Genomic DNA, 27213 nt, shown 5'->3' on the forward strand with positions numbered 1-27213 from the left:
GAGAGAGCCCGCGGCATCTGCGGTGGTCCTGGTGAGCTCCGGCCGGGGGCTCATTGTGCTGCTGCCGCCCCCTCCCCCACCCAGCCACTGAAAAGGAAAGGAATCAGGGCGCTCCCGCCCGTCAGACAGCTGAGGCGTGGGCAAGTGGCCCGCGGAGCAATTCGGGAGAGCTCCGTCCGCGGGTGCGCTGGGAATTCGTACAACGCAAGGAAGCAGGGGTTTACATTTTGGATCAGCGAAACAGCTGGGGCCTCGGTACTTTGCCGGTGCCTGGGCAGCCCGGTGATTGATTCTACTGATTAAGACCACCAGAAGGGGGGGGGGGGGGGGTGCGCCTGACCGGCCCAAGGAGTGAAGCCCAGTTGAAGCATGGTGTGATACTTTTCGTTCGGAGCACGCAGTGAATCCCCTGCATACATTCTGTCCGCCCTCTCCTCGTCGATTCCGCCTTGATGACGCCTTCTCGCCAATATTCCAGCCCCCTGTCTTCCGGAGGGCAGTGGGGTAGCTTTTGTCAAGAGATGTCTAGAAGCAAGGCAAAAGACTGCCCACCCCAGGGGAAGACCCCCAAAAAACCACAGATGGCACTCAAAATTTTGTACTACGGAGCCCGAGATGTCTAAGGCGCAAGAGATGGCCAAAGATCTAGGCAGCAATCCCCCTGCAGCGCCCCGAGAGCCCCAAGATAAGCCGATAACCCAAGCGATGTTAACAGTTCATGGGTGAACTGGTGGAGAAGATCACAGATGTGGGTCAACAGCAAATGGACAAGCTGCGTGAAGATCTGGCTGAAGGTCTAAGGGAAATCAAAAGAGATGTGAATAAAGTTGAGGAGAGAGTGGACATTAATGAGTGAGCCATTGAAGAGCTGACTGAGGATGGAAGAAAAGTGGACAAATTGCTGGAGACCTTGGTGGTAGCCAGGCAAAACCTGGCGCTACAAGCGGAAGACCTGGAGAACAGATCAAGAAAGGCGAACATTAGAGTCAAATCGCTGCCGGAAGATGTACAGGATCAGGAGCTGGCCCCAGTGTTAAAAGTAATATTTGTGGATCTGCTAAACTCGGGCACGGACTCAGATATGCAGTTTGACAGAGTCCATAGGGTGGGACCCCGTAGGCTCTAGCCAGGATCCAGACCGTGTGATGTGCTGGTGGCCTTTCACAAGTATGCAGTCAAGGAGAAGATTATGGAGAAGGTGAGAAGGTCTGCTCCCATTACCAACAATGGTCAGATCATCTCGCTTTACCAAGACTTCGCAAAGATTACACTAATCAAAAGGACACGGATGAGCCTGGGCCTGTCATTCCTTAGATCTCAACAAATTCGCTACAGGTGGGCCCATCCCTTTGGCTTATCGTTCACCTGGCAAGGTTCCCATCATAAGATCACGACCTGCGATCAGGGGGGTGGTCCTGCTGGGCTTTGAGGAACAGGCCTCGGCCCCATTGGCGTAAACGAAGGCGCAGTCGGCGCGTCGCAAGCCATGGGAATGGTCCACTATCAAGCATAGGAAAGTAAGGAAGAGCTACGGACGCAGTACCCAGGATGTCGACCATCACTGGAGCCCAGGAATGTGTGTCAGGACAGGGGAGTCCTCTGGCTGTCACATAGGATATTCACTGGTGAGGAGACGTCTCGAACTGGAGGAATGGGGTCCGTGGGGTCTTGGGATGGGTTTTCCCGCGTGGGGAGTTTCTGGGTTTGGTATTGAGATCGGCTCTCGTGGAGAACTTGCGAGGGGGTCCGAGGGCCAGTCGATCTCGCCTAGAAGGGGGAGTTGGGGTGGGGGGGATTTTGATCCAAGTTTCAGGTCGGCACCGCCAAAACAGCTGCTCATGGGGAGAGCCCAGATGTTTTAAAGTTTCCTTCTCTAAATGTGAACGGCCTCAATTCCCAGGTGGAGAGGTTTCTTAGGCGGGAACAGCCCATGCTAGTGGCAATGCAAGAGACCCATGTACACACTAAGGACGCCCACAGGATTAGATTCTGGGGATACTCCCGAGTGGTACAAGCTACCCAAGCAAGCAAAAAGGGAGGTGTCTTGATCGCCCTGCGGGACAGGTCGGGTCTGACCATTAGAGATCTGCAGAAGGATAACCAAGGAACGTATCTAGCGGTGTTACTTGAGGGCAAAGGAGAGTTCTTCACGGTAGCAACTATTTATGCTCCAAATCATGCACAAGACGCCTTTATACAAAATTCTCACCCGTTTAGGGAAATTTGCACGGGCGAACATCCTCTTGATGGGGGATTTCAACATTGCTTGGGACCCTTCCATAGAGGAGCTCCTCCACATGGGAGGCTCAGGGGGGACAGTCAAGGGACCTTGTGAAGAAAATAAGTGATTTAGCCCTGGTTGATACTTGGCGAGAACTCTATGGGCAGGCTGACGGCTACACCTTCTACTCACATGCCCATAGTTCTCACTCGCGGATAGACTAGATCTGGATCTCGAAACCACTATTGGGAAGGGCGACATCATTGGAGGTGGGAGCGATCGCCCTTGGTGATCACGTGCCGCTTACTCTGCTTCTAGCTAAGCCCACGGGACCCTGAGGTATTTGGAAATGGAGATACCCAGTCTCATTGTTCAGGGATCAGCTTTTGGTCAGGGAAATGGAGCAGGAAATACAGAACTGTTACCAGACATTTCGTCCAAAACAAATGGTCGACAGGACATTTTGTCGAAACCATTTGGTCGAAAACCACCCCCCCCACCCCTTTTTTTCCCTAAACTAAAACCTAAAAAATATATATAAATACAAAACAATTCAACCATTTGGTTGTCGACCAAATGACTTGACGAAATGTCCGGACACCATACTGAACAATGCTGATCATAATAAGTGGGAGGACACAACCCCTCAGATTTGGTGGGACGCCCTTAAGGCCACTATGCGGGGCAGGATCATAGCAGTCAAGGCCAGAAGGGAACGGGAACTAAGACTGGAGGAACACCAGTTGTAAGCTAGACTTAAGGAGGTCATGGCCAGGATGAGGTCTAGGATGTCGGCAGCCGTCAACAAGGAATATAAGGCAGTGAGAGGCCAGTTGAACCTCATACAAACAAGAGCAGCCGAGCGCAATCTCCTTAGGTTGCGACAAAGGTTCTATATCAAAGGCAACAAAGCTGACCGATTGCTGACCAGAAAATTGCGAAAGGAGGCAGGCGACAAAACAATACTAAAAATAAAGGGAGGGGTCCTGCTCACATCGAACCCCGCTATTGAGGGTGAATTCACCCAATTCTACGCTGCCCTTTATAGTTCAAGTTACCCCGAAAGAGCCGACCAGGAAGCATATTTACTGGATGTTTGCGTTCGGCGTGTTTTGCAGGACGATAGGGATGCGCTGGAAGTTGCGATCTCTGGACGAGGTGAGGAGAGTTATTAATAGCCTTCCGACTAGTAAAGCCTCAGGCCCCGATGGGTTTGTCTCCGAATTCTATAAAACCCATAAAGAAGTGTTAATTCCCATTTTAACCAAATTATTTAATTGTATAGGGTCCTCGGGACTCCTCCCTAACGCCATGAATGAAGCCAAAGTTATCTTGATGCACAAACAGGGCAAAGATCAGACGGATTGCGCATCCTACCATCCAATCGTGTTAATAAACGTGGACGCCAAGATCTATGCTAAAGTGTTGGCCAACCGCCTCAAGACCATCCTCCCTAAACCTATCCATAGGGAGCAATCGGGATTTATGAAAGGTCGACAAACATCAGACAATGTCAGAAGACTGGCTCACCTGATCAAAAAGGCCCAGAAAAAGAATATCCCAGCCCTCCTCCTGGCAATTGACACCGAGAAGGCTTTTGATCGGGTTGAGTGGGGGGGGTTCCCGTTTGCGGTTCTAGGTGGAATGGGGTTTGGCCCGGGTTTTATTTCACGGTTAAGGGCATACTACCAAAACCCAGTTATACGGCTAGGCCAAGTTTCCGCCCCGATACGGGTGGGAAGAGGCACCAAGCAGGGTTGCCCGATGTCACCGCTCCTTTAGGCTCTCCACCTGGAACCGTTCTTGGAGACGGTGCGAGCGGCTGAGGATATTAAGGGGATCCCGTTTGGGGGGGAGGTCCACAAGATCGCAGCTTTCGCTGACGATACGATCCTGTCATTGACTTACCCGACCACCTTACTGCAGGCAGTGGCAAGAGAACCGACTAGATTTGTCCAAGTTGCTGGCCCAAAAATCAATGCCCACAAGTCGGAGCCCCTTCCTCTCACTTTGCCACCCACTGTAACCCGGGACCTCAGGAAGGCTTACAATTACAGATGGGTTGACACCTCGCTGAAGTACCTGGGGATCTATCTGACCAAGTCTGTGGAGCAATTATACGTAGCAAATTACCCTCCGTTCCTTCAGAAGGTCAAATCGAAGCTGGTGGACTGGGGGCCACTGGAGATCTCGTGGTTGGTTCGGATCAACACTAAAGATGACAATTCTTCTGCTGCTCCTCTATCACTTCTCAGTTTTACCGGTCGGTGTCCCAACATCCTTTTTCAGGGCCCTGCAAAGAATAATCACCAGGTTTGTATGGCACCGAAAGCGCCCGAGGGTGGCAGCATCCATCATGAAAGCCGTGCCAGATCGAGGGGGAGTGGGTCAGCCGGACTTTCGAGTATTACCTAGCAGCACAGATCAGGGCGATTAGGGATTGGCAAAGGAACGACAGGGACAAGGTGTGGAGACTAATGGACCGGGCAGTAATAGGAAATGACCTGGAAGGGTTACTGTGGATGCCGCGGGGTGATAGGCCAACCAGAATGTATTGTAGTGTAATAACTGCGACGACAGGGGACGCCTGGGACCAAGCTATTGAGCGGGCTCAAATCACTTCCTTCCCCTCTCCGTTCTCACCCCTGCATGGTAACCCGCAATTCACTCCAGCGGCCGCAAACTAGCCAAATTTTCATCCATGGTTTCAAGGGGGCTGCAGGATGCTACGGGATATGCTAGTGGGGGGTGAGGTGAAAAACTTTAAACAGTGTAAGAAGAATTTCGGTGTGGGGGAGACCCAGAGATTTTCATATCTCCAGATCAGACATTGGATCTCCCATCCGTCAGTAATTCAAGCGGGTTCTTGTCTCCTTACCCAGTTTGAGAAGTATCTCGACACAGACACGGGAGACAGAGGGGTGGTCTCATCCATTTATAAACTTATAAAACGTGAGGAAACTATACACTTTAAAACCTACATGAGCAAATGGGTGCAAGATCTAGACTCGGGCATAGAAGAACAGAAATGGGTCAAGCTGTGGTCCCGAATCCAGAAACTTGTAAGTTCTATTCAAATCCGTGAGATCTGCCTGAAGCTGCTATTGAGGTGGCACCTAACCCCCTCGCCCCCCTCAGGTTAAATAAAATATATCCCAAGGCTTCAGTTTATTGCTGGAGGGAGTGTGGTGCAGTGGGCTCTTGGGCTCACATTTGGTGGGAGTGCCCAAAAATGTATCCCTTCTGGTCTCTAGTTCAGCGGGCGATCGCTCAGGTGTTGGGTGTCCAGCAGGGCTGCGGTAGGGTGCAGGGCTTACTGGGCCTTAATGCAGTGCTGACAACTTTGCCCACCAGAGTGGACCGTAAACTGTATATAATGTCGGCTGCAATGGTCCTGGCCAGGAAGTGGAAGTCAAAAAATCCTCCACAGGAACACGAGCGGGTTGTGAAACTGGGCTCCGATAGCAATGGAATGGCTTACCTACGCGCTCCAGGGGTCTCATAGGCGATTCATCTCGGACTGGGACACAGGACGAGGGGAGTTACAGTTTTCAATGAAACGGGTAGCAATTAGTATTAATAAAAACCTATTGGAAAAATGTAGAGGCGCGTGGGGGTGTGCTTCCCCCGATTCCACCCACAGGCACCACTCAGTCTCCTTTGACGCATCATCAATATTAATACTGCCCATTGACACCAGTTTATTAGAGGGGGAGAATGGTGGGATGTATGGAGAAAAGGGGACTATGGACTAGGTTAGTCACTACGGTGAGTAACTTATAATTACTCCTGCGTCCTGTCCCCTTTTCTCCATACTGCATGGGCGATTACAACTGAATGTAGCCCTAGGGTGTAGAGGTGACCCTCCTAAGAAAACAAGTTCCTTAATACTGCTTACCAAATGCCGCGTCCGACCAGGAGTTCGCATCCAAACAGTAGTGCTTGGGGGAAGGCTGAAGGCGTACCCCATGTGGCTGCCCTGCTGATGACCTGCCAGGGAACGTGTGTCTGGAAAACCACAGCTGCAACCTTGGCTCCGATAGCGTGGGCATGCATATTTGCTGGGAAAGGTTTGTGCTGCCCCTCATAAGCCTCATTGATGGCAGCTACCATCCATTGAGCTATGGAGTTCTTACATGCTGGATAGCCTGGCCTTGACCCACAGGTGGTCACAAAGCCTCAGATTTGCGGAATCTCTTGGTTCTGTCCAGGCAGGATTTTAGAGTGTGCCTGACTTCTAGACAGTGCAGAACCCTCTGAGCATCTTCCTTTGGGTCAGCAAAGAAAGTGGGTAAAACTATCTCCTCATTCAGATGAAAAGGAGACCACCTCGGGTAAGAATGAGGGGTGTGTTCCAAGCAAAGCGGAAAGCAGTATAGGGCTCTAAAGCCACCAGAGCTTGGATCTCGCTAACCCTGCATGCAGATGCAAGGCCTGCTAGGTCAGTCTTCATGGTGACTAGCCTGATGTACAGACGCCATGGGCCCGAATGGTTGCGGCACCAGGGTGCCGAAGACCACATTAAGGTCCCACACCGGATGTGGCTACTTGAAAGATGGGTAAAGCCTGGTGAGGTCCACTAGATGTCTCTTAACCATCAGATTAGCAGAAGAAAATACCTACTCGGAGTTCCGGTAGGCTCCAATTGCCGCCAGATAGGTAGGACGTGTCCACCTGCACTCCCGAATGTGCGAGATGTGGGGAGAAGGAAGGACAGCGTGCAAGTCAATGGATCGAGCTTTGCTGCAGCCCAGTGGCAAAACCTGGTCCACTTGCTTTTGTACTGGCTCCTGGTAGCAATGCTCCTAGCATTGCTGTATAATGTCCAGGTTAGCCTCTGACAGATGTAGATGCCTTAGTGTGACCTGCTCAGGAACCACATAGTGAGGACTAACTTCTGGGTGGCAGGGTGAATGACTGCCTCCCTGCTGAAAATCGGTGAGCTGGGCCCAGCAGAAAGGGCACCAGGGCTGATCAGACAGTGAGTGGTTTTGAGAACCATAGCCTCACAGGCCACCATGGAGCCATCAGGATGACGGAGGTGGCAGGCCTACCTGATCTTGCAAATTACCCTGTGAACCAGGGGAGTGGCGGGAGGGAATGCGTACATGTTCATGTTGTCCCATTGTATCTGCATCTCGTCGCTCAGAGAACCCCAGCTCTGTCTCTGCCAGTACGTGAACTGGGGGCACCTCCTGCTGGACCAGGTGGCAAAGAGATCCACATGAGGATGACCCTGTCGAAGATCCCTTGAAGGACTTGTTCATTCAACTGCCATTTGTAGTTGTCTGCACCCAGTCTGCCGAGTCTGTCCGCCTCCAGGTTGGACTCCCCCGGGAGGTGGATTGCCATCAAGTGCATGTTCTCCAGAGCCCACTCCCAAACGCTGACTGCCAAGGTGCATAGGGGAGGAGACCTGGTGCCACCCTTCTTGTTGATTTAATACATGCTGGTGGAGTTGTCAGTTTGAATGAGGATCTTGCCATTGACCAAGGACAGAACACAGAGCTAGCCAGATAGCCTTAAGCTCTAGCCAACTGATATGGGCCTCCTGTTCCAAGAGACCCAAACTCTGGCTGTCCACGGTGGCTCCCCAACCCTCTAAGAAAGAGTAAGTGGTGATGGTAACCTGCTGTGCTGTTTGCCTGAAGGGCCAGTCTGTCCTCCGATTGCAGTCTGCTCCACCAGACAAGGTCCTGGTGGAGAAAGGGAGGAATGCTGACGAGTTACACCTGGGAACCTCGCTGCTGACTGCATCCTCATGAAAAGTGCAGTTGCAATAGTCTCATTTTGAGCCTTGTGTAAGGCACTGCCAGTAGATATGCCGCCATGATACCCAAGGGGTGTTGGTACCACCATGCCGAGATCACTGCTGAGAAAATGACCCGTAGCCCTTTTGATGGCTGTGATCTTGTCCTCAGAGGGGAAACAGCTTGTATCGCAAAGGAGAGCCAGGAAGGTTAGGTTCAGCTATGACTACTTGAGATTGATGGTAAATACCAATTTGTGCAGCATATTCATGAGGGCGAAGGAGGTGTGATGAACCGGCTACAGGGATCTCGCCCTGACGAGCCAGTCTATGGATGGACATGCTGATCCTGCGCCCCACGGAGGGCTGCCACTTCATTCATGAGTCTGGTAAAAACTGAATTGAGGCCAAAGGGCAGAATCTAGTTTATCTGAAATGAAAGCACATGATCCTGAACCTCAGAAAGCACCAATTAGGCTGCCAAATTGGAATGCATAGGTATGCGTCCTTTAGATCCAGGGAACACGTTTAGTCTCCCTTGACCAGTGTCTCTGCAATAAGCGCTGCAATAACCAACTTGAGCTATTGAAGAGGGAGGGAAAGGTTCAAGGTTGAAAGGTCCGACAACTCTCAGGCCAGCCTGGTTCTTGTGTATGGTGAAAATCCTGGAGTAGAAGCCCAAGCCCCTCTGGCAGGCTGGGACTTCTTCCACTGCCTGACTAAAAGCAATCTAATTTCAAATGTCAGGGAGAATTTTCAGAAATTTGCCAATTCCTCTCTACCTTAGAGGACCCCTCCCCCACCACATCTCGTTTGCTGGACTCTAGGACTTTAATTTTTTGCCGAGAGAGAGGCCAATTTTTTTCCCCACTCATGTACTTTGTGATTTGAACTCGGTTTCTTTTGGTTGTGGAGTCTGACAAACTCCATAGGCATAATCTTTTGCATTGTGTCACAGCACCCTCAGTGCAGTGACACGTCTTTCAGATTTCCCAAAAGGTTCAAATACCTTCTCTTGGATAAACTACTGTTTCCCAGAGCAGTGAAGTGAAATTGACTTTACTTACACGTATAACTTTCTAGACCCAGCACCCACTATCTTACAATAGGGTGCTGGAGGGGTTACTTGGTATCCCCTTTGTCTAGCTTCTCATGTAACATTTTTATGTTACCCTTTCCTCAATGAATGGCTGGTGGCAGTGGTTTACTTTTAACTACTGTGGTGCGCATTTACAGCAGGCTGCGTTCGCAGCTGCAGTAAAACACCCAAAAGGTGCCATTTTTGTCAAAATGGCCCCAGTCTTTTTTCACCATTTCTTTCTGGAAAGGTCCTTCTTGAGATTTGCTCTGCGCGCCAAACCATATTTGGTCCGTTAGTTTGGTTTTTGGCGGGATTCACGAGTGAAGCCTGCCTCTGGCTCCAGGGTTTCTTGCGGGGGCAGGAAGCTAGGGAGGTGCCCGAAACTCCCTGTGCTTAGTCTCCTAGGAGACAGGAACGCATCTTAGGTGATTGGCCGGCTGGCTGTCCAGCAAGGACAGCCACCCTGTTGGTGGCCCGACAGCTAGGCTGGAATTAATGGGAGAAACCTGCATAAAAAGGCGGGGCTTTTTAGCTTGGAAGGCAGAGTCGAACACTGGACGAAGGAATCAAAAGAAGAACTTGAAGATGCCTGCTGCAACTCCTGGACCGTTGGTTTACCCGGTGAAGCCTTGCTGCTGTGCTTAAACTCCAAATCGACAGAGAAGCCCCTGCAAGGACGACTTCTCCCTTTGAGTTGGTGGGACCAATCAACTCCAAGGTAAGCCACCTGGACATCTTCAGAGCTGGTTGAAATTCCACTGCAGTTGCTGCTGGAACTGAATAGCCAGGGAGAGGAACACCAGATCATGTGCATTGCATTTAAGCTGGCAAAGAGCTCCAGGAATATCCTCTGGACTCCCAGGAAGCAGGACTCACCGAGCAGGAGCCACCTCAGAGTGCTGGAACCCAGATGCAAGGAAAGCCCACCTCGACAGCCATTAACCGCGGTGTTGCTATTTGCAGTAGACGCGAGGAGCTGAAACATCGAAGTGCCACTTGTTTGAAGATTGCTGGTTGCGGTCGTTGACCGTCCCATTGCAGTGCAGGAGTCCCCAGACGTCCTTCCTCTTGTCCCCACGACTGAGGCCCAGGAACAGCACGCTCTGCAGAGATGCACAGGAACAGAAGTCATCTGCTGCACTTTCTTCAACCTAAAGGTACTGTACAGTCTAAGAGAACTTACCTCTTGTTGTGTAACTGCACTTGTTCTCTGTGGGTGATACCGGTTGTGGTTGTTCTGTAGAGTTGCTGATAGCTTATTTACTTCACAAGTCTAAACTGCTTGTGGCTGTGCTTTGAACAATTATTTTCTACAAAGACTTCTAAAACATTGTGCAAGACTTTCTTACCTACCAGAAGTACTTGATATGATATACGATATGATTATTTATATAGCGCCTATACACAATGTGTTTCAAAGCGCTTCAAGGCAAGGGAGGGAACAAGGGAAAATACAACCACATTCTTACAGGCCATGAACAGTAAGGATGTGAAATTAACTATCGTACTCGGCCTGACAACATTTCAGATAGTGCAAGAGCTAAGACATAGATAAGGGAGGGAGGGGGAGAGTGGGAAGGAAATGGAAACAGACAGAAGACTACCGTACTAGGCCTGATGACATTTCTGGTAGAGCCGGAGAAAAACAAAAGGTGAGGGAGAAGGGTGCTGAAAGGGAGGGGAGGAACAAAACAAGCGACTATCATACTAGGCCTGACGACATTTCAGATAGTGCTGAAGGGGTGGTAGGGAGGAAAAAACAGTAATGGGAGAATGGAGGAAACAGAAGAGGTTGCTATCATATTAGGTCCAGGGACAATTCTGATAGAGTAAGTGCATAGAAGAAGAAAGTAAGGGGGGGGAGATAGGAAAAGGGAGAAGGGAAAGGAGGAGAGAAAAGAGTAAGCAGTCAAAAAGAGTGGAGAAGCAAGAGTGGAGAGCAAATACAATTGCAGAAGTCAATAGTAACACATAATGTTGCAAGCCAGGATACAAGATGAAGATGGGAACAGCACTTCAACTCACCTAGACTTTTGCCGATTGACATTGGCCTATCCTGGCTCCCTGAATGACTAGTCTGCCCTATGACATTGTGTTTTATCCTCCTTCCAGGAAGGGGTTAACTAACTTTCCATTGGGGGTTGCCAAAAGTACTTACCTGCTTCAGAAAATGTGTGATCCTTGTTCTATTCCAATAACCTTTTTCTTTGCCAAACTCTTAAGTCTGATTCTAAATGCAAACAGTGGTATATTAATGTCCGCAGTGTCCTAGTTACTAAAGTCACCCGAGGGTGCTGGAAGTGTGTGCAATCTTGCCTAACACATAGCACAGGAATTCTTGTGGTGGGGGTGCATTGGGGGGAGGGAGGGGGGAGAAATAGAATGGTGCTGCACACACTGCAAAGAGATGAGTCAGGAGGGATCAAACTGCCTGACTTTGACCAGTACTACTTGGCAGGGCAGCTACAGTTTGTTGTACACTGGCTGGCGGATGAGACAACTATAGACACTGCGGCATTGTTACCAGAGATTTAATATGGATGGAGAAGCCCTTGCTCTGAACTAAGCTCCCAACACTGGTTAAACTGGGTCTGACCCTCTGGAAATAAGCGTGGAAGATCCAGGGAACCCTGGACCCCTACTCAGCATAGATCCCGCTAGCAGGACTTGCAACTACCCGACCCGGAGCCCTCACCCAATATCGTAACCACTGGGAAGCCAAAGGAATTGCACAGGTCGGTGACTTATGGTAACAGGGAAAATGGGTGGAATTACAGACCCTGGTAGAAGAGTATGGTGTACACATGCCAATTCATGCTCTACCATGGCATGGTAAAAGCAATTTTTAAAAAAAATGGCAGAATCTGCCAGAGGACATCGAAACACTGGTGACACTAGATACATGGTTTGATGTGGCAGCAGGGGGGGGCAGACTCTGCCCAGACTTTATGAACTGCTCCTAAAAAGCCACAATACACAGGAACTGCCGGCACAGGGAAAGTGGGAGGTAGAACTCCAAAAAACATTCACAGATGAACGGACAAGAGCCTTAAGGTACATCAAGAAGGTCTCCAGGAATGCGAAGTTTCGGCAAACAGCTCTGTACACACACAGAGCATACCTCACTCAAGTAGAATATCTAAGATTGGGAGTAGAGCAACCCACAGCTGTCCAAGATGCTCAACGGAAAATGCGGACATGCTACATATGTTCTGGCTGCCCAGTGAGAACATTTTGGGAAGTATTAAAGCAAAAGCGGCGGAGGGCGGAATCCACATGCATGCATGGACAGCAGAATCTTACCTGCTAGGACTCTTCCTGAGAGGTGGCGAAGAAAACCTAGCCAAAATGAAAGACCTGATGTGTATCCTGGGAAAGCGTCGCATAGCGACAGCGTGGAAATCCACTACCGGCCAGACTATCGAAGCATGGTGGGCGATGGAAATCGGCTGAAAACAGTATGGACTATGGCACTACACAGAAATGCAAGCGAAAGCTCCGCTAAAGTACTGGCATGGAATGCATTGGTACAGGAACTGTTCACACCCACGGTAGAGAAGGACATGGACAACCCCACTGCACTGGAAAACAGACAGACGCAGGAGGAAATTAGGAGCAGCGTTAGGAAAAAAATCCTAAACTAGAGTGGCGATGGACTCAATGTAAAATGAACCTGAAGGTGATGCTACCCAGTTGCAGGTAAGCAATGAAAGCTCAGAATATGGACGATTGAGATTGTGCGACAAAAATGATAAAGGACGTTGAACACTCCCAACAGGACGTGCCAGATTAAATGTTATGTTGTGTGATCTAAATGTGTAAAAAAAACGAGTTTTTAAAAAAAAAAGTGAGAACTACAGTTCCCAAGGGAAGAAAGGATTTTTGGATTATTTTTATTAGGTAAGAACAGCGTCCTCCCCCACTATGTGGAATGCTAGGGAGATACTGGGTATCCCCTTGCTCACTCTAAAGGTGAGATGTATGTCACAAGGACAAACATCTCTTTAATGGCTGGTGGCAGTGAATCTTTATTAATTCGGTGCACCTTTACACTGTTTCCAGAGTCCTGGTAAAGCCACCCATGGGTGCTCATTTTACCAAAATGAGCCTGTCTTTTTTTAGCCATTTTAGTGTTCCTTGTCCTCTTTTTCCCCTCACCCCTATGCCAAGCCCCCAAACCACCTGACATCCTGGGCGGGAAAGCCCTCCGATTATAATCGGAGTGAAAATCCTGCGGATTCCACGCCCAGGCTCCAGAGTGTCTGAAGGCAGGAAGCAAGGTACGTGTCCAAAACTTTGCACCCCTTTGTCTTCCAGCCTGACTGCGAGAATCCAGTTCAAACTGGGAGGCTGGGTTCCCTGAAAAGACTGGCAACTTCCCAAGTTTAAATGTTGCATGGCTGTTTGATTGGCTGGTTTCCTGCATAAAAGTCTGACCCTGGAAGCTGAAGAGGTCGACCACTGGAACTGAAACCGATAAGTATTATGAAGAAAACATGAATGAGACCATTTTCAGCGACCAGAGAGCCTGTGGTTACCCTTCCTTCCAATCGACATGGTTAGTGTTGAAGTTTTTACTTGTAAAAGTTAGTTGGTAACTAACAGCGTGAACTGTTACACAAGTTCTTACTTACCCTGAAAGTGTTCTGTCACTTGTAAAAGTATATGTAGTTATTACTAAACTTAGATATGTTCTGCCAATATGAAAAGCATTTACCTACCTGGAATAACTGTGTATAGCTGTGTGCCATTCTGAATAAGTGTACTTCAAGTCTTACTTTTCTTAGAAACTGTTTCACCATTTTAAATGAAAATAGTAGATTCATTTACTCACCTGTGAATTGGATCCCCTCTTCCCAAAAGGAAGGCTGTTTGTTCCACTGTACTATTCATTAGGATATAAATGTTTGCGTGTCCCCAATTGGATCTTTCTTCCCCTGACCTGTGGTTAGCCTGTCCAGAATAAGTCTGCCTTAGTTTATACTTCCAAGTTGCCGACAGCTCCTTTTGAAATGTGTATAGGTTTTACTTGCCTCGAGTTAGCTGTGTGCCATCCTAAAATAAGTTATTGCTAACCCTAGTCAGTGTTCCACTGAGCTAAAAAGCAGCCTGCAATTGTATATTACACCATAAAGCCTTACTCCCCTAGTAGAGCTTATCCTGAAGAGTTCTAGGTTCTTACTGTTCCATGAATGAGTGTTCCACTATTCAGAAAAGTCTAATGTCCTGTTGATTTTGTAAGCAAATTCTTGCTAAGCGTCACGGTACAACTGCTAGGGTCAACTGCCCTTGTATTAATGAAGGAAGATCTAAAACCAACTATAGGTTTTTACTCCCCATGAATAGGTGGAACCTATGCTAAATGTGTATACGGTTGGACTTCCCTTTACGTCTTATACTTTGATCTGTGTACCTTCAAGCATAGTGGTGTGTTTTTATGAAAGCGTTAATGACTCTGACCAGTACTTACCCCAAGACTTAACTTGGCCTACATGTATTTAAAATAGTTTTTTTTTTTTATAATGCCTCTGGTTGTCCATGTTTCTATTGAATCCTTTGTGAACTACAGGTTCAGTATGCTTTCCTACAGCCCTCTCTCCCTCCTAAAATTAGCCTGGCTCCTCGGTCTACACTACCATATACTCAGGTCATACAGCCTCGTACTAAGAGTGGAGTCTTGCACGGTCTCAGTTGAATGGTTGTACTAAGCCCTAGTTGGACTTCATAAAAACTGTCCTAACAGTTGGTCCAACCAGATCAAAAGTCTGAGTCATTGTCTTTGGGACTCCCAAGTCGCATGGAAAGGCATCTACGGTCAATGGAATCTGCTACAGCCATCTTCTCTTCATCTTCGGATTCAGCTCCAGTGTTCGACTTCTCTTCAGCTTCCAGAATCGGACAGTTATACAGGAACCCCCATATAACTTCCGCAAACTCGCCCTTAAGTTTACAGAAAGCTGCCGTGGCGGTCCAATCCGGACAGCCACCACCCGCTGTATCTTATTTCTCTGTGGTACACCAGAAGACAAAGTGCTGCAGAGTTTGACACCTACCTCACTACCTGCCTTCACAGACACTCCGGGAGCCTCGGCAGGCTACACAAAGGGATTCCCGCCCCATAAGACAAAACTTCAACCAGGACCTCCCCCCGCCCAGGCAAGCAGAAGGACCAAGAAAGAATATGCCGGAAAAAAAGCAGCAACCATTTTAGCAGAATGGGGACCATTCTGTGCATTAGCGTGGCTGGCTTGACAGTGATTAATATTAACAGAAAAAGTAAAGTATGTCCACTGCCACCAGCCATTATAGTAATCTTGCCACAGTAAAAGGATAGTCATTGGCGCAGTGCGAAAGGGGGCACTAAGCACCCCTTCAGCACTACACAACGTGGGGTGTTCCGATTTCTCAAATGGGATTGTAAAAAGGGTACAAAATGATCTACCACTTTGGACCAATAGTTCACACAGGCAACGCAAGAAAATAAAAGGGGAGCACAAGGGGCACCCCAACAACACTGCAAAGAAAGTGCTGTGTGCTGCAATAAGAAAATGCAAACGCCCATAAAGTTATAGGGAACTATAATTCCAAAAATAAAGTATGGAGACACAAAAAAATGTCCCCCCTAAAATATTTACAAAATAGTAAAGACAGGGCAAAAAAAAGATTCCCACTCAACCAGGAACATGGAAAAATAATTACCAAGTCCAGCAAAAGGTTCTGGGGGCCTCGCCGGTGAATAAGGTTTAGCATAGAATTGAAAATCTATCCTAACAGACTCCAGACGATCATGTGCAATCACCCAAGCATCAGATTGAATTGCTCTAGGTGTTTGGCCAGGAATTTTCAGACCCTCTTGTGCACAGCTGCCAGTCGAGCCACATAAGCCTGACTCAATTATAGAGATGAATGGCCATACACCTTTTTGCCCATAGCCTCTAAAGCCCTCTTTACTGGAGATAGAGGCAGAAAATTAAGTTGGTCTGAAATCCATTATGGCAGCCGCCATTACAGATTAGGACAGTTGAAGGCAGGATCCTGTTCGACCTGCAGTAAACAGCACCACACGTCACCAGCAACACACGTCAATTCTTTTATTAGTAGTGTTTATCAAATGATCCTTCATGCAGTCTTACTTCAGCGAGGATGTCTTTTTGAAGTCCCACTCCTGACCTATGAGGTGCTCACCAAGACTCCAGTTTGTGTTGGAGATTGCAGGATGAGAGTTCAGGGCAGCCATCGGGTCCAAAGGCATCATGGAACGCTCCGATGAAAAAGGATGTCATTTTCCTGCTCCATCGGGTCAATAGAAAGACCTTTAGTAAGGTACTGGGCCTGCAGCAGGTGGGCGTTGGGCTGGAGGTGTCCCTTACTGGTCTGACATTTTTCAGTGATTAAATCCTGAAAGTGCTTCAGAGCCATGCAGTGGAAAACTACGCAACAATGACAACCTAAAGCGCAAGCCGAAGTGTCACTATTGAAAAATAAAAATGACAGGAAAAATCCCCCTGGTGCCACATAAGTCTGGTCCAGAAGACCTGGGCAGAAGGTCCCAGAAGTAGACGGGCTATAGAAGTAATAAGTTTGATATTATGCACGCGATATACTAGTTCCTCGGTCCCCAGAGGTTGGTCCCCTTAATGGGTGAAGCCTAATAGAGGAAAGGCTTTTAGCTCATCTTCATGTTGATCACTCAGAACATATTTTGCAAATTCATTCATTTTCCCACATCTTTGCGTTCGAGTTGAAAGGAACAAGTTACTTACTTGTAACTTGTTCTCCAGCATGGGTTTGGCATGGCTTCACATGCTCCTGAATATTCCGTCAGGCTGGGAATCCTTGGTAAAGAAAAAAATCAGTTTCGTTTCTGAAATGTCTTTCTCCAAATAACCAATCACTGGTCTCTGGGTCATACTGCCCCCAGCCAATGACTGTTCTCTACCTAAGCCCCTCTGGCAGCCATCTTCGGATTTGGCAGCACGTAAAGTGGCAGTAGGACCAAGTGAAGAGCCGCAGAGGGGGGTAGGATGGAGGGTTTGCATGTGAATCCATGCCAGACCCATGCTGGAGAACAGTTACAGGTAAGTAACTTGTTCCTTCTCCAGCATGGGGTCTGGCATGGATTCACATGCTCATGAATATAAGAATACAGAGCAGTAGACATGCACAACCACGGGAGGTGGCAAGGCTCAACATTAAGCATTTAATCGACTCAACATTAAACATCTCTTACCACCTCACCAGGCCCACCTTCAGGCGAACAGGTTGCGCAGCACCGCCTGGCCGACTCTGGACTCCTCCCTGGAATCCCGGTCGATGCAGTAGAATCTCGTGAAGGTGTGAGTCGACCTCCACGTAGCAGCCCTGCAGATGTCCAGCAGGGGCACACCAGATAGGAACACCATGGTAGCAGCGATCGCTCTGGTCGAATGGATCGCCATCTGCAAATGGAAGCCTTCGAGAGGGCCTTCCCCTGGTTCACAGGTCCAAAGTTCACAAACAGCTGTGATGTCTTCCGAAAACTTTGTGCGGTCCACGTAGAACTTGAGCGCTCTAGCTACATCCAGCGAGTGCAAAGTACTCTCGGCCGGCGACGAAGGAGACTGGGAAAGGGGGGGGAGGGGAACAGGTAACACCAAGGGCTCGTTGAGTTGGAAGTCCGACGGCACCTTGGGCATGAAGGAGGGGTGCGTCCTCAGCACCACCCTCGACTCATGGAAAGTCAGGTATGGAGGCTTGCAGGAGAGGAACTGGATCTCTCCCACTCGTCGTGCGGAGGTGATGGCCACAAGAAACGCAGTTTTCCACGACAAGAACTTCAACATTGCCGAATACAGAGGCTCAAATGGCGGGCCCATGAGCCTGGTCAGTACCACGTTGAGCTCCCACGCCGGGGCCGGAGCCTTCACCGGCAGAAAGGATCGAAACAGTCCCTTCATGAACTCCTTCACCAGGCGATGGTACCACAGGGATGAACGTCCCGGAGTTCTGGTGTAGCGGGAGATCGCTGCCAGATGGGTCTTGATAGAGGCATGGGCCAGCCCCGCCTTGGCCTGCGATAGCAAGTACGGCAGCACTTGAGGGGCCATAATCTGCAGAGGGTTAATCTTCTGTGCTCGGCACCAGACGGAAAACCTCTACCATTTGTGTCCATAGCACTTGAGAGTTGAGGACTCTGGCCTTTGCAAACATCTCCTTGCAGTCCGCCGAGATATCGTACCCTCCTAACTCTAGTGATGTAGGAGCCAAGCCTGCAAGTTCAGCAACCCCGTGTCGTGGTGGAGGATGGCACTTCCTATGGAGAGGAGATCCGCGTCCGTCTGCAGTTTGACTGGGGTGGGTGGGGGGGCGGTTGGGATGGGCTGACATGTCCAAAATGTCCAGGAACCAGATCCGTCTCGGCCACACCGGCGCGACAAGGATCATCCTGCGCCGGGACCGTCTGAATTGGTTGATGAGTCGCAACGGCTGGAACGCATACAGGAACAGGCCGTCCCAGGGGAATGAGAAGCCATCGCCCATGCTCCCGGGCTGGGGAAACCTGCTGGCAAACCTCCGGCACTTGGCGTTCGTCGCCTTCGCGACTAAGTCGATCTGGGGATTGCCTCATCGTTGGAATAGCAGATCCACTTGATCCCGTCACAGCTCCCACTCGTGGCACAAGCGCAGCTCCCTGCTGAGTGAGTCGGCGATGCTGTTCTTTATTCCTGCCAGGTGGAAGGGTACCAGAAGCATCCCTTGAGCGACGGCCCAGTGCCACAGATCCTGGGCCGCCTTGGATAGGGCTGGGATATGGTGCCTCCCTGCTTCCGGATGTAGAACATCGTGGTGGTGTTAGTGAAGATCCTCACCACCTTGCCCTTGAGGGACAGAGGAACGACCTGAGGGCCCAGAACACAGCTCGGAGCTCCAGGATGTTGATGTGTAGTGACTTCTCCAGGAGCCAAAGGCCTCTTGCGTGGAGATCTCCAGTATGTGCTCCCTATCCCTCCAGGGAGGCATCCGTCACCGTCTGCTGATGTTCTGGGGTCTGGAAGTCCATACCCGCCACGAGATGCGCACGGGTGCCCCACCACCAGACTGCTTGGCGGAAGGTCTCGTTGAGCGAGAACCTGTCTTCGAAAACTGACCGTCGCTTGCATCCAACGAGCGTTGAGGAACTCTTGCAGTGGACGCATCCGCAGCCTGCACAGGCGTACGAGGTAGATGCACGAGGACATCATGCCGAGAAGGGACTTGATGAACCTCACCCTGGCCGCGTCCATGTCGACAGCTGCTGCACCTTGCCCAGGATGGCCTTCATCCTTTCCGACGGCGAAGCCAATCGTGCCACTGTCGAGCCTAGCGCCCAGGAACAGTGCAACTTGCGATGGGACCAGGTGGGATTTCGAGAAATTGATTGAGAATACTAGATCCATGTGCAGCTGGACGGTTTTCGCTGTGTGCTCGACGGCGAGTTCTCTTGTCCTTGCTCAGATGAACAAATCGTCCAGGTAGGGGTAGACGTGGACCGCCTGCAGGCGCAGGCACGCCGCCACTGGTGCTAGGCACTTGGTGAATACCCTGGGGGCCGACTTCAATCCGAAGGGAAGGGCCTTTAACTGGTAGTGCCGTCCTTGGACAACGAATCTGAGAAACCTTCTATGTCCTTTTAGAATGGGGATGTGGAAGTAGGCATCCTCCAGCTGTCCCAGCACGTGCTGGAGAGTGACCATCTTGAAATTCTGGGACTTGTTTAAACGACGAAGGTCCTGGATGGGTCGCCATCCGCCGGTCTTTTTTCTTATGAAAAAGTAAGAAGAGTAAACTGTGGAGCCCCAGAGCCTCTTTGGGACGAGCTCGATGGCCCCTTTCTTCAGCATCGCCCTTACTTCCAGCAGCAGTTGAGGGATGTGGTTTTCCTTCCTGGCCATGGGAGGAATGCGGGGACACTTTAGAAACTCGAGAGGGTGCCCGCGGGCAAGGGCATCCAACACCCAACGGTTGGAAATGGGCTCCCACACAGACCAACTTCGCCAGCCGGCCTCCCAACAGGGTGCACAGGTGGGGGCCTGACGCCACGGCCGGTTCAGTCCTGCTTGGCAGCAGCCTTGCCGCCTTGGCCTCCTTGACGAGATCCTACTGATTTGCCGCGTTCTCTAGGCCTCCTGCGACTATGAGCGGGCCCGCCTGGCGGTACGTCGAGGAGCCGTCGCCAAATCCTTTGGAGGCAGCATGCTTGCCTCCGGAGTTCCGAAAGAGCAGCCGTCGCTGCTGTAAAACTCCCAAGGCCTGTGCCGTCTCCGTGTCGGCCTTGATGGCCTGCAGTGATTCGTCCACTGTCTTACCAAACAGGTTGTTTCTGTCGAAAGGCATGTCCAAAACTCTGGTCTGCACGTCCTGGCGGAAATCGGTTGCCTTGAGCCAACCACGCCGGCGAAGGCAAACACCATTGCCCATCTGGCGGAAGCCGGAGTCGGCAATGTCCGTGGCCACAGTTATAGCGTGGTCCAACTCCACCTCGCCTTCCTGCAGGATCTCCAGGGCCTCAGCCCTCTTGTCGTCCGGAAGTCCAGCAGAGGAGCGATCTTAAACCACAGCTCCTGTCGTAGCGGGCCACAACCACGAGGGCGCTGGCCGCTTTAATCGCCGCCGAGAGGACCCGTCCCTTGGCATCCAATTTCTTCCTTTTGCTGTCCGGCAATGAGGTCGGAGTTGAAGCAGTCACCCCCGTCGCTTTCTTCTTGGCCACCGCTGAGACGACCGAATCCGGGGTCGGCTGCGCTCTAAGGCACATGGGGGCGGGACCCAGTACTACTCGTACCGGTCTCTTGGCAGGGGTCGTGGACGGGTTTCTTCAGGAACTCCAGCCCCTCGTCCCAGATGTCATCAAGTAACAGGACTGAGAGGACTGTCTTCCTCTTGGCCTCACGCTGTTGCTAGAGGAAACCTTCCTTCTGTTCTACGGGGCAGAGCTGGAAGAGCTTGGATGCCCTGGCGATCATGGCGTGGAAGGAGCCAATTTGTCGGGCGGAGGCGCCTGAGGAGGTGGTGATCGGAGGCCCATCCCATCGTCACCACCATCGTAGTCCTCCATCTCCGTCCCTGTGTCATCCCTCAAGACCGGGGAAGAAGGAGAAGGCGGCTGTGAGGGCCACGCGGGCGGTGGGGGATGAGTTCTCCTCCACTTGCTTGGAGGGCTTCCCGACAGTCCAGGCTCCGCTGGGTCATCCTTTGGGGGTAAGGGCAACCTTGTCATCTCCGTACACAAGGCCTGGATCGCCATCAGGATTGCTCCCGAGTTGTCCTGGGGCCCAGGTACCGGTTGCGACGGGCGCAATGGTTTGGGAGTGGAATCCTCCGCCTCCACAGGAGCCTCGTCGGCGCCTCAGTTGCTTTCTTCATCCACCGTGTTAGGATCCCTCCCGTGGGACTGTACTTCCTCGAACCTCTTGTCCAGGATCTTCACGACTGCAGCCAGCTCCTCTTCAGAGGCTGTATCCGTGTCTGATGGTCACCGGCCCCACCTCTTTTTCGACCGGGGTTCTCACGGGGGTCTTATCGGTGGTTTGAAAAGAGCATTCCCTCCGCGGTGGCAGGGAAACTCTGGGCCCCAAGGCAGTCTCCACTGGGGTAGCCTCCACAGGCTTCACCAGGGCCGCCACGACTCCCTCGATATTGGACTTAGCCGGGTGAATCAAGGCCTTCACGACCTTAGACGCGCCTGAGGCCTTCACCCTGGGGAAGAGGATAGCTCCCCCTCAGCTGTCTCCGTCAGGATCGACCGGGACTTAGCCCCATGTTTACCCGGGTTCTCCAACTTTCTTGCATGAGCCTGGTCAGTACGAGGAGCCAGACTGTCCGGCGCTCCCGGTGCCCACAGACTCGCAGCGCTTTGCCTTTTGTTGGGCCCCGTCGCCAGAGCTCCCTCAGAGGTCTTAGAAGACCGCTCGGACCTCTTCTCACCTGCTGCTGGGGTCTTCACCTCATCAACTGGCTGGAGGGTGATACGCCGATCCTTCATGGTCCGCTCCGACATGTTATGGCAAAACGCACAGTCCTTCTCCACATGCGTTTTGTCTTCATGAAGGCAATAGAGGCATCTGGAATGCTCGTCTGATGCTTGGGGTCGATACCTCGCAAAGTTCGGTAACCTCAAGCCCAGCCAAGACCTCGGTTTTGTTTGAGGGAAGCCGAAAGAGCGGCCTCAGAGCAAGCTCTGGTACCCCACAACTCAGTAGAACTGGGTCACAAAGCCCCCACAGGAGGGGCCTCGGAGCGTACGCCGGTGAACACAGGCCCCTTACAGAGACCGTCAGAGAAAAATCCAGTAGAATTATTAGGCCCGACAGGCACCTCAGGGCGAACCCCGGTAACCGAGCGATCAACGCCCCTCCCGGCCCAAGAGGAACCCGGAAAGGTATCCCCCGGCCGGGGTGCTCTGAAAAGTAAAGAACTTACCGGGTGTTTTTTCTTCTAGTCGATGAACGCATGAGAATGAGTTTTTCCGAACACCACCTCCCACCGCTCCAACCGACATTGAAGTGCCCGGACCAAAAGGGAGTCACAGTAAAAACAGGAGTCCCAACGGTGTTCTGGACCCGAACACTCTAAACAAAGAGGATGGGGATCCGCCCTCGCGAAGCGACGGTGACACGATGAACAGTCTGGAAAATCTAGTTTAAAAGACAGACTAGTAAACGAACGCTAGCGAGAGCCAGAGAGGAAAACAGGGAAGAAAGTCTTCCGAGGATGCAAGTGCGTCCGGCCCAGATCGTGCAGAGAAAAGGACTGATGCGCGGGGCGGAGCCAAGGTGGGCAGGGTTACGGCCGCGTGCCAGGCCCCACGCAAGAAAGAGGGACACATTTTTGAAAAAAAATGTGTATGCTTTTTACAAAGTGCCCCAGTCCCGTTCCCACAGGACGGAGAGATGTCCCATAAGTATGGAGGAAAGGGGACGGGACGTAGGAGTACTTCATGAATCCTGCGAGAAGTGGCACTCGACGAGAACTTCGCCCTTGAGGGGCGTAGAAAATTCCGAAACAGGTCCCCGTTGATCGGAAGTAGAAACGGTGGAGCTTGAGGCTCGATTGCCCGAAAAAATTAGAACAAAAAAACAATTTAAAAAAAAATAATCGCAAAACGCAGTAAAAGCGCGAGAGCTATAGCATGAGGACTCCCAACACTTGAACGTGCGGTAAAAATCTGAAGATGGCTGCCAGAGGAGGGGCTTAGGTAGGGGACAGTCATTGGCTGGGGGCAGTATGACCCAGAGACCAGTGGTTGGTTATTAGGAGAAAGACAATTCAGAAACGAAACTGAAAGTGATTTTCTCTTTACCAAGGATTTCCAGCCTGACGGGAATATTCATGAGCATGTGAATCCATGCCAGACCCCATGATGGAGAAGCAAATTAGTGCGATTTGAAATCTCTTATGTAAAACCTAAACAAACACATAAGAGAACAAGGCAATGTGGGGGATGTCTAAATACGATAGGAAGTCTCAAAGTTGTGCTATTGCATTGAAAGAAATCGGGGAGAAAAGAAAACGCTACTGAAATAACAAAATCTCAATTTAATACTATGCAGTGGCTAGGTGAAAAGCCTACTGCAAGGCTTTGCTGCTGGCGACCACTCTAGATGCCTGCAACCATTAGCATTTAAAAGAAACAAACCCTATGCCTTTACATTTCAATTATAGCTTATTCAACAGTATGAACGATTGGTGCCATTTGTGCAAAATCACGAATGGCGTACAACGATCTTTCAACCAGGCACACATACTTACGGTATGCATGGTCAGGTGGTCACAGGTTTTCTGTTGCAAATTACCTACTACGCTCCTTAAGAACATTAGGAAATGCCTCACTTTTCAGACAATGTCATTGCAAAACAGAAAGCCCACTTACATAAAGCAAATGAATAATGCAACTAAGGCACCCAAAATTGCTTATTCAATATTAGGGAATGTATATTTGAACACAGCCAGTATACCATTGATAGTTAACATTCCTAGTTGCCATCCGACAGCCAATAGTAATTTGCACATCATTAGTTTACATGATGCCTAGTTTTCAAATTACTTTAGGTCTACTTTGAGATAGTAGGGTACAATTTACCACGAACCATGATTTCTAAACACTATGCTGAGAAAACTAAATTAGCCCCAAATATTATGCAGAATAATCCATCTGGATAACCATGCATTAGGCATTCAAAACGGAAAGTACAACATGTTCAACATCCCATAGATCAAGATGGCAGTCAATGCGACAAGCCCCAGGATTCACCAGACACGGCTTTCATAACCCTCGGGACAGGAGTACCCATCATCACATGGTAAAAATAGTTTAGCAGTTGGCACCTTAAGAACAATGGTAACACTACACTAATTCACAAGCTTGCATCTCCATGCAGATTTTGGTGAGAAGAGCATACAGACATTCTGCTAAAGACTAAATACAGTAATGCTTCAAACTACCAAATTGTTCACACTTACCTGCCAAAGTCGCAGAGCTTAAGCACAGCTGTATCTGGGTCTACCAGCAGGTTCTGGGGCTTAATGTCTCTGTGACAGACGCCCTGGGAATGGATGTAAGCTAAGCTGCGGAAGAGCTGGTACATGTACACCTGCAAGGTTGAAGTCAGCAATGAAACTGTAGACATGCCGGCAATAGATACATACTGCAACCACACACTGCGACGCCCAGCATAAATCAAACCGCTCATGGGTGCCTGAATGGAGCCTAAATAGATGGAGCCAAGTTAACGTCAGTGCTGTATTAGTCAAGACAGTGGTTAACTCATGGAAGTCAGAATTTTGAAATGGGCCAGACACCTTCCACCAAGGAGCCAGCTCAACAGCAGTGAAAACAATTAAACAAAGTTTAAGACGCAGGTACAGGGAGGACCCCAGATGCAGATGTGTGTGTGTGCTGCTAGCGCATTTCGTTTTCTGGCAATTTTTTTTTAATCATCACGGGTGCATATGCAGTCCAATGCGAAGCATACAAGTACAGGGATGTTTAAACATCAACTCTTCCTACAAGTAATATGGTTAATTCACAACTAATATAGAGTCCAAGGCTTTAGCTTTAAATATATGTGAAAACTGGTGGGTTCTGGCATTGTGCTGTTTGGAATGCAAGGGTTTCCTAATGCAAACACCCACCTTCACATAAACCACCGGGATGGTGGTCTTTGCTTTGGTGAAGTGCCGTGCCACCCGATACACTGTTTCAGGTACAAAATCCAACACCAGGTTAAGATAGACTTCGTCCTTCTGTAGAGGAGAGAAAAGGAGGTGAGATCGGAGAACAAAGGAACACTCACAGGAAAGAATCTGAAAAGGTCTAAAAGTGGCAAGATTTGACGAGTCATCAGCGCATACATAAGCAACACGATGTTTGTTTTATTATTTATATAGCGCACCAGACCCAGGGGTATTCAGGCGCGAAGGCAGCAAGAGGGTTGTTCAGCTTAGTGAGAGGAGCAACTTGATAAGCTGAATAAGAAAAGAGAAACGAGGTGGGGGTGTGTGAAGGGAACACAAAAGCAAGTTCTAGAGCCACAGTGTACAATAAGGGAAGTCAAAAAGGTAGGAAAGCAGAACTTGCAATGAGAAAACAGTGGAAATATGGGTGGTGGTGAGAACAATCAAGACCAGACAGAACAGTTTGGTATGCAAAATCACAGAAGAGTACTGCAAGGTACAGGATCCCCATGATGGAGCAGCTTGCATCAGAGGCAAAGCAATATCATGGCCACATTAATCAGGTGAGGGTTGGCAGAATGGATGTACAGAAACTTGCAACGTGTAGCATGCAGAAACCAGACAAGCAAGGACAAATTGAACAGGCTAGGCCTTTGGCATTTCCTTCCCCCTTAGCATCAACTTGGTGTAACTTCTGCATCGGTCCCTGGCCTCCCATGCCCTCAAATAGGATGCTTGTGTGTTCCCAGGGTCTACACCCTCATCTATCCCCCTCGCCTACCGCACCTCTACCCCCTCTCCGCCACCACACTCCTTCACTTGGCCTCTAGAATGAACAATCCTCTGCAAGATGTCTTCCTGCACCACTCCTCCCTACTCCTATCAATGTTCTGGCCCCTCTATCGCTCCCCCCCCCCAAAATCCTCAACTGCTCCTTCGCTGATCTGACCCTTTTCCTAGAGTCACTTACTACCAACATCCCCATTGTCATGCTGGGGGACTTCAACCATCCCAGGACCTCTGCAGCCAACTACCTTGAACTTAAATCCCTCCCACCGGACCACTCCCTCTGCCTCCATGACCAACCTACACACACTGGCAGAAACAGTTGACTACGTCTTCCTATACAATTCACTCTCCTCCTTTGACCTCTCAAATGACCCACTCTCCCTCGGATCACTCCATTATTCACATTAACACCCCCCCACCTTCCATTTTTCATCTCCCCTCTGCAATGGCTAAGGAAATTCAGGCAGGACTCTTACCCCTTACTTTGATGTCAGAACCTCTCTCCCGACTTTCCCCTATGCATGCCTCTTGCCTGTGCTTTCTATTTGAAAAACACTACCTTTGTTAGAACATCCAAACTTTCTTGACCCCATCCTCGGCCTTGGATGAGCATTGAATTTCCGACTCTCAAAGCCAACATGTGCCATAACCTACAACGCTGCTGCAAATTACAGGCACCTTCCCTACAAAAATTCCCCTGCTGCCCTAGCCTCTGCACTGCCAAAACCTCCTACTTCACAAACCTAATCTCATCCTTCACAATCACCCCTGAAAACTTGCACCTACACTCTAATGTTTGCTCACACCTTTAAAACCAATATCCAGCACCTCCCTTTCTGCTAGGCTTTTCTCATCACTTCATCTAGAATTCATGACTCGCAGCCCTCTGCTCTCCACAACCCACCACCTCTCAATGCAACCCCTTAAGCTAGACTACTTCCCCCCCCTACCTCTACTGAATTAGCACCTATCCTTTCTAGTGCTAACCCATCTGCCCTTCACCCTCTAGACCTCTGCCTTAGGAAGACTCATCCTTTGGCCTTCACCATCACCTTGTTGCCGACTCATTTTTCTCCTTTACCTCCTTCACCCAGCTAACAGATTATGAACTCCTTTCGCTGGATGGCTGGTTCTTTCTCCCAGCATTCAATGTCATCCCTACCTTGTTGCTGCTGACCTTGC

At 50.0% G+C, this 27213-nt stretch overlaps 1 protein-coding gene across 1 annotated transcript in view; it reads right to left on the reverse strand.

Annotated features, from left to right (window-relative positions):
* Nucleotides 1-27213, reverse strand: part of GSK3A (glycogen synthase kinase 3 alpha) — a 368950-nt gene that overhangs the window by 190223 nt on the left and 151514 nt on the right. The window contains exons 4-5 of the mRNA XM_069640953.1: nt 25201-25311; nt 24529-24659 (exon numbers count right to left, since the gene is read on the reverse strand). Of these exons, the coding sequence (XP_069497054.1) occupies nt 24529-24659; nt 25201-25311 (242 nt within the window). The remainder of the gene's footprint in view (nt 1-24528; nt 24660-25200; nt 25312-27213) is intronic.

The sequence above is a fragment of the Ambystoma mexicanum genome, chromosome 1q (assembly GCF_040938575.1).
Source record: "Ambystoma mexicanum isolate Mex_15411 chromosome 1q, UKY_AmexF1_1, whole genome shotgun sequence".
Taxonomy (NCBI): Eukaryota; Metazoa; Chordata; class Amphibia; order Caudata; family Ambystomatidae; genus Ambystoma; species Ambystoma mexicanum.